This window comes from Seriola aureovittata, chromosome 8 (genome assembly GCF_021018895.1).
Source record: "Seriola aureovittata isolate HTS-2021-v1 ecotype China chromosome 8, ASM2101889v1, whole genome shotgun sequence".
Taxonomy (NCBI): Eukaryota; Metazoa; Chordata; class Actinopteri; order Carangiformes; family Carangidae; genus Seriola; species Seriola aureovittata.
Genome location: NC_079371.1, coordinates 28,719,095 through 28,726,354, shown reverse-complemented (window position 1 = coordinate 28,726,354; position 7,260 = coordinate 28,719,095). Strand labels below are relative to the sequence as shown.

Below are 7,260 nucleotides of genomic sequence, written 5' to 3'. Positions count from 1 at the left end.
GGCAGATTGTCATCTTCATCTGCATGAAAGGAACTTTACAGCTGAATAGGTTCGAGGGGGATCTGTATGATGATGAGGAGGAAGAACAGACTTGACTGATCACTCTGAACTTCCTGAGGAGAATGAAGCAGGAAGTCTGGCTCACCTTCCACAGTAAAAGTCTGAATCAATTTAAATGTGTTGTCCCTTTTTTCCAATTCAGTATGACGGTCACTGTGATTTTGTTCAGGCTGAGCTTCAGCAGTCACTCTGAAATATAACATACTACAGTGAAGTGCTGATCTCAGCTTTAACTTGAGCAGGTTAAGATCAGTAGACAGAACTGTGTGGAGATGTAGTCTCGTTACACAAGGTGCCCACATCACAAGGGTTCAAAAGTAACAGGTGAGTGTGACAGTAACACCTGAGACACAGGTGTGCTACTACACTGCTAGGCTTCCATCTGAAGCACCATTATGCATCTCCTTTAGTCCATAGTCACTCACCACTGACTTTAGCAGTAAAACCAGAGCTCCTCTTATTTCGCTCCCCTCTGGCCCACCTCCCTCAGGCCCCCAACATTAGCTTCAGACCCAAACCACCACTACTGAATGTGTTCAACAAATCCCATGAAAATACTAAACCAGTAATGTACATATTCTACTAATGTGTATGAAGACTAATAAAGATACTGTAGTTTTAGACCAAGTCTCATAGACACACCATCCTGCTGCCCTAAACACTCCCCAGCACTAAATGTGGATTAACTTACCACTGAAAAGTTCTTAAATGCTCCATTTCTTCCTGTCTGAGGAACATTTGTTGAAAACTGAGTAGGAGCCAGTGATCCAGAGACAGGAGGGATCAGGAAGTCCTGAGAGCTGGATAAACACTGATCCTAAATCTGGTCCACGAGATTCATCCTGTTAGCCTCAGATTCAACTCTGAACAATGTTTCAGACATTAAATCACCAAACTGACACAAACAACTTTATTTTGTTTTGAACACACACACACTTGATTCACAGAGATTTTACATTACTGTATGATCACATCAGGTTTATGATCATATCTTGTAAAAGTTAAATGTTGGTGAAATCTTCAGGCATTATCCAGAACATTTTCTTTTCAGTCTCAGCAGATCAGTCTGACACAGGTGTACTGAAGACCTTCAGCAGGTGGACCGGGTCTCATCCAGACAAGCCTGGCAGGATCTCACTGTAAACACAAAGATAATTAAGAGACCGCTCATCTCCAGGTTCAGGACAGGAGAACATTAGACTGAGTCTGTTCCAGGTCTTCAGTCAGGTTCTGGTAAATGGGTTTTATATGAACCTGTGCCAAGTCCTGAGTTTCTCTCCCAATACAAAGATTCCACAGCAGAGAGGAGATGTCTCTGCCATAGCAGTACAGATTGGGTTTCAACATAATGAGCATCACATCTGTATCACACCTGATGTCTCACCTCCTCAGGTGGGTGCTGCCCCTCGCAGACCAGCTGCTGCACATGCTCCTGTAGAGAACAGAGCAGTGAGTGAAACCACAACCACACAACTGAGCTCAGCTGACAGTCAGCTGAGCTCAGAGGTTAAAAGTCACCATGGTGTTGTCAGCATGATGTGTTATAAATTCATTCATCACAGCAGGTAGGACAAATAAAGTAGAACTGGTTCAGTCAGACTCACCTTCACCTGCAGGAGGACTGTCAGCTCCACAATGAGCAGCCCAGAGGCTCCGCCTACAATAACCATAACAGTGTCCACAGGTCAGTGGGTGTTCAGGGTCAAGAGGAAACAATTGATCAACACAAACTCATCCAGTTCTCACAGGTTAAACTGCTTCTATTTGATGATAGGAGTCAAATTAGAGATTTGACCGTCATGTTACTGACAAAAGCTCAGCTGAGGTTTAGACAGGTGGTGTCATGAACCCTCACATGTAGCAGAGGTATCACCTGTGGAAACGACCGTTTTAAACCACCAAACTAAAGAGTTTCAGATTCTTGCTGCTCACTGTTCCTGTATAACTCCAGTGCCCTAACAGAACAGCGCCCCCTGGTGGTGTGTGTGTGGATGTGCAGCCCTTCACTAGGCCCGCCCTGCTGTTGACCCAGGACAGGCCACTCTCGTTGGGCTGCGCTCTGCAACAGCTCAACTGCAGCAGACTCTAAAACAGAACCTGCTGAGCCGAGACCAAGAACAGAGGCTTCCTCTACCAGCACTGTAACACTGAGCCAGACACATCACCTGGTCAGCTGACTGAGCGCTGGGGGGATCATCTTCAGTCTTTAATGTCACATTACTAAACCTGTACTGTTCATGTAAGTGCGTTTACCTGTCGTCTGAGAGGCAGGTGGAGGCTGGCAGCTCTGTCCATAACTGTCCCTCAGTCAGTGTTGGCTCAACAGTGAGCGCAGCATCTGAAAACATGAACGTCAGTTTAGTTCAACATGACAAAGGCCACACTTAAGCAGGTAGTGAGGTGGTGGGCAGGTGGTCTATGGGCTACAGGAAGCCCTGATCAGGTCCTCACTGCAGAGCCCTTCAATAATCACCTCACACCATCACAGTCTGAAAATACTTCACATCAGTCACTGTATTTGAATGAGTTTCTGGTGCACACAACAAATACCAGTCACATACACTGGACTGTAGACAGTATGGTCTGGTCCACAGTCCGGACTCACCTGGAGATGGTTCATCCTGCAGCTGTCAGACCCCTTACCAGCACCAAGACCAGAGACCACATCTCTGTACAGGTGGACTTTTCTTCTGATCTCTGAGAACAGAACAGGTTTTATCCTTTTATTTCAGGTCCAGTTTTTAATTTGATTTCTGTGTTTATCTGATTCTTATAAAATATACTCTGATCATTTCATCTGTGAATCACTGAACAACAGCCGTTGCTCTATAAAACTGATACGACAGTCTGATAAGACCATTTTTTCAGCTTTGTACACAGTACTGTAGCTAAAGGCTTTTTAATGGTTAATTACTCATTTACTAATCAGTTATGAGTTAGTAGCCATTAACAGCTTGGTTGCAAGGTTGTGAAAAATCCTCCAGCAGACAGACTGATTCATCAGGAGATGTCTCAAAAGGTCTGCAGGGCATCTGGACTAGAACCCACTTAGATCTGATTATTAATATTCATAACTACAGACTGATCATGTTAGAACAAGTTAACCAGTTATTAACTAGCTGTTGATTCACAAACTAAACTTAACAGTAAACATGGCCTGTTGATTGTGAGACTATCTCTTGATTAATTCAGATATCTTGTAATAACATGTGTCCACTCAGTAATAATTAATGCTAACAAAAATTAAGTGTTCAGTCTCTCAGTCATCAGATGTGCAGGCTGACATGTAACTGTGGCATTAAAAGGTTGTAATGGTTCGTTAGCTTTTAGCTGCTAAGCTACATGTTAGTCCTGCAGACCTTCTCCAGAACACAGCAGGCCTGACAGAGAGGGCTCTATATCTGCTGGAGGAGGATTTACACAAACCTGGCAACGCAAGACTTCTCATTAACAGCTTATAACTGATTTATACACTACTGGTAGATGATTAACCATTAATCACAGCTTGTAACCCCTGATCAGAGAGGGGCCACGTGCTTCGAGCTGTGCCGGTAATGATGTCTTAACATAAACCCGCCATTTCTGTTCAGAAACAGTCTGAACCATTTGTTGCCACAGCGACATGTTAACAGTGAACACTTCACAGTTAATTAAACAGTAGACGATTTCTCTTCGTGCTGAGCTCGTTAAATCAAATTAATTAAAGCGCGTTAACAAGCTGAAACACTCACCATCTCTGAAACTGACTCCGTCACACAGCTGCAGCTCCGGCAGAGTAAGAGGGAGAGCGGAAGTCACGTACACTTTTATAGAACGCGTGTGCCGCTGAGCATTGTGGGAAGGGAAGCTCACCCAAAGATCTTCCCATGAGCAAATGTCCCAGCCTGAACAGCAACACAGTTTACAGAACTACAGCTCTGCTCACTCACACAACATTCAAAATTCAATACAAGAAAATGAATGATAAATATTATTTGAACAACTAAAGGTTGGAGTTTTGGTGCTTAGTGGTGTAAAGTTCAGCTGCACACAGATCTGACCATGGTGCTATTATTAACAGCCAGCAGATGATGAACCAGTGATAAATGTTGTGTTAGTAAAGTCAGAGAGTCAATAGAAATTAAATCGGCTATTCAAAATAAAATCAGATAATAGGTTCAAGCCAGCACAGCTACACCCAACAGGTCATGAAATATTCTACAGCCATCAAACTCTGTCAAACTTACATAAACTAATCTCCAATATAGACAACAATAATATAGATTAATATCCATAATAATAACGTTGATAACAATAATATAGATAGAGGGAACAGACCCTAGCAAAAATCAAATCATCAACACTTTAGATTTTTTTCAATACAAACAAAATAAAAAATGTTCCTTCTTCTCCATGGTCACCCAGACTTGAAGGACTTCCCTGAGATTCTTTTGCACACCCTCTGTCTCTACCCACAACCAGCAGAACACTGGACCACCTCCTGACACAGAGGGATCACCAGGTCTGATGGCGCCCCCTTCAGGTCTGGGATCTTCTTCAATAACTCACAGGAAAGTTTCCAACATGTGGTGGAACCATGACATGAAGAACTGAATGGCTGTTTGAGAGCAGAGGAGGAACTACACAGTGTTAGTGTGGTGTTCCTAATAAAGTGATCAGTGAGTATGGATTTATTCAGACTTATCCATCTTTCCTCTGGTAGCTGAACTTGTGTATCAGCCAGTATATACAGTTACCTTTGACAGAGAGGAGAGTGAAAGCACTGAGAAGTCTCACTTAAAAAAGAGAGAAACACAGTGTTTAATATTTATCATGAATAAATATTGAAGTTAAAGTTATAGGTTTACTGTAGTCACAGTGTCATGTGAGTGTATTATTAATGCACCTGCACATCAGGTTTGTGTTACACCTGCTGTTTGTTTTTGATAAGTTCCAGTGTGTGTTTGCTCTGACTCTCACAGCAGTCTCCATCAGACAGATGTGTAAAAAACATCTGGCTCAGACATGCTGTCCTGATCATCAGGAGACATTTCTCCATGAACCTCAGAATAAGAACAGAGAGTTACTTCATAAACTGAAGACAAGAATAAATCCAGTTTATTCCTGTATGAAATTCATACATTCAACATTATAAATATTCAGAAGCAGAAAGAGCTAATTGTTTAAACCTCATTGTCTTCATGATGGAGTAAAAACCTTTCTATCTTTATATCTGCAGGAGTCTGGTGACAGCTGATGGTAAAACAGACACAATAAAATAACATGTACACTGCCAGTGTTGGTGCAGTATGGGTAATGTAGTCAGAAGGTCATCGCAGCTGGGATGGTTGAGATGTAGTTTGCAGAGTGAACACTCCTGAAACAAGAGAGACATGAAATTTATTCTGAAGACTTCTCTCATTTTTTCTCTCTGACAACTTTTGTAAGAACAAAGAAAAAAAATATACATATATGCATACAGGACATACATATACATTCATATACAGGACATACATATACATACACACATTCTATTATTGTTAAAGAACAAAAACCTAAAACTGAAATGTGTTCTGTTTAAACTGAAGTCAGACTTCAGTCTCAGTGTTCCTGTCTCATACAGACTGTTACTGGTTAAAGCTGCTTTATCTGTGTATTAACAACAGATCAAATCACTACATGTAACGTGTCACACGTATCATTTCAGTCTGCTGTCTCATTGTCTTGACTTTACCACCTGCAGCTTTACTGTTTGTTCTACCTGTCCACCAGGAGACAGACTCAGTCAGAGAGCAGCTGTGAACACAGTGCAGTTACAGAGGAGCTGGTGGACCAACACATGTGGAGATGAGCAGCTGTCTGATCACATGTTCAACATATCAGCTTTATATGTTCACAGCTTGTTTCTGCTCAGAGACCTAAAACAAGTCGATGTAGGTTCCAGAGGAAGATTCCTCAGTGACACTGTCCACTGGGATAGTCTTTCCTTGAGGAATCATCTCCACAGGAACCACAGAGGAAAGAGAGGTGTGGAGAGGGAACTTGAGAGGGAGGAGGTGAGAGAGAGGAGGAGAGTGAGGGAATGTGAGAGAGAGGAGGAGAGTGAGGGAATGTGAGAAAGAGGAGGAGAGATAGGGAATGTGAGAGAGAGGAGGTGAGAGAGAGGAGGAAAGAGAGGGAACGTGAGAGGGAGGAGGTGAGAGAGAGGAGGAGAGAGAGGGAATGTGAGAGAGAGGAGGTGAGAGAGAGTAGGAAAGAGAGGGAACGTGAGAGGGAGGAGGTGAGAGAGGCACGGTGAAAGAGGGAAGGTGAAGGTGAGAGAGAGGAGGTGAGAGAGAGGAGGAGAGAGAGGGAACATGAGAGGGAGGAGGTGAGAGAGAGGAGGAGAGTGAGGGAATGTGAGAGAGAGGAGGTGAGAGAGAGGAGGAGAGAGAGGGAACGTGAGAGGGAGGAGGTGAGAGAGAGGAGGAGAGAGAGGGAATGTGAGAGAGAGGAGGTGAGAGAGAGGAGGAAAGAGAGGGAACGTGAGAGGGAGGAGGTGAGAGAGAGGAGGAGAGAGAGGGAATGTGAGAGAGAGGAGGTGAGAGAGAGGAGGAAAGAGAGGGAACGTGAGAGGGAGGAGGTGAGAGAGAGAGGAGGAGAGCGAGGGAATGTGAGAGAGAGGAGGAGAGATAGGGAATGTGAGAGAGAGGAGGTGAGAGAGAGTAGGAAAGAGAGGGAATGTGAGAGGGAGGAGGTGAGAGAGGCACGGTGAAAGAGGGAAGGTGAAGGTGAGAGAGAGGAGGAGAGATAGGGAATGTGAGAGAGAGGAGGTGAGAGAGAGTAGGAAAGAGAGGGAACGTGAGAGGGAGGAGGTGAGAGAGAGGAGGAGAGCGAGGGAATGTGAGAGAGAGGAGGAGAGATAGGGAACGTGAGAGGGAGGAGGTGAGAGAGAGGAGGAGAGAGAGGGAATGTGAGAGAGAGGAGGTGAGAGAGAGGAGGAAAGAGAGGGAACGTGAGAGGGAGGAGGTGAGAGAGAGGAGGAGAGCGAGGGAATGTGAGAGAGAGGAGGAGAGAGAGAGGGAATGTGAGAGAGAGGAGGTGAGAGAGAGTAGGAAAGAGAGGGAATGTGAGAGGGAGGAGGTGAGAGAGGCACGGTGAAAGAGGGAAGGTGAAGGTGAGAGAGAGGAGGAGAGATAGGGAATGTGAGAGAGAGGAGGTGAGAGAGAGTAGGAAAGAGAG

At 44.3% G+C, this 7,260-nt stretch overlaps 1 protein-coding gene, 1 long non-coding RNA gene and 1 other non-coding gene across 5 annotated transcripts in view; all 3 read right to left on the bottom strand.

Moving 5' to 3' along the window:
- Nucleotides 1-956: 956 nt before the first annotated feature.
- Nucleotides 957-3,932, bottom strand: LOC130173637 (uncharacterized). The gene is made up of 6 exons (XR_008828459.1): nt 3,792-3,932; nt 2,666-2,757; nt 2,314-2,398; nt 1,665-1,717; nt 1,445-1,492; nt 957-1,197 (listed from the first exon to the last, which is right to left on the bottom strand). It is a non-coding gene; the product is annotated as an uncharacterized LOC130173637 (long non-coding RNA).
- LOC130174147 (small nucleolar RNA SNORA74) lies at nt 2,051-2,249 on the bottom strand. Its single transcript, XR_008828548.1, has one exon. It is a non-coding gene; the product is annotated as a small nucleolar RNA SNORA74 (small nucleolar RNA).
- Nucleotides 3,933-5,130: 1,198 nt separating the features above from the next.
- Nucleotides 5,131-7,260, bottom strand: part of cfap96 (cilia and flagella associated protein 96) — a 6,775-nt gene continuing 4,645 nt past the window's right edge. For all 3 annotated transcript variants that reach the window (XM_056383168.1, XM_056383166.1, XM_056383167.1), the window contains one exon: nt 5,131-5,416. In XM_056383168.1, the coding sequence (XP_056239143.1) occupies nt 5,362-5,416 (55 nt within the window). In that variant the 3' untranslated portion in view covers nt 5,131-5,361. The remainder of the gene's footprint in view (nt 5,417-7,260) is intronic.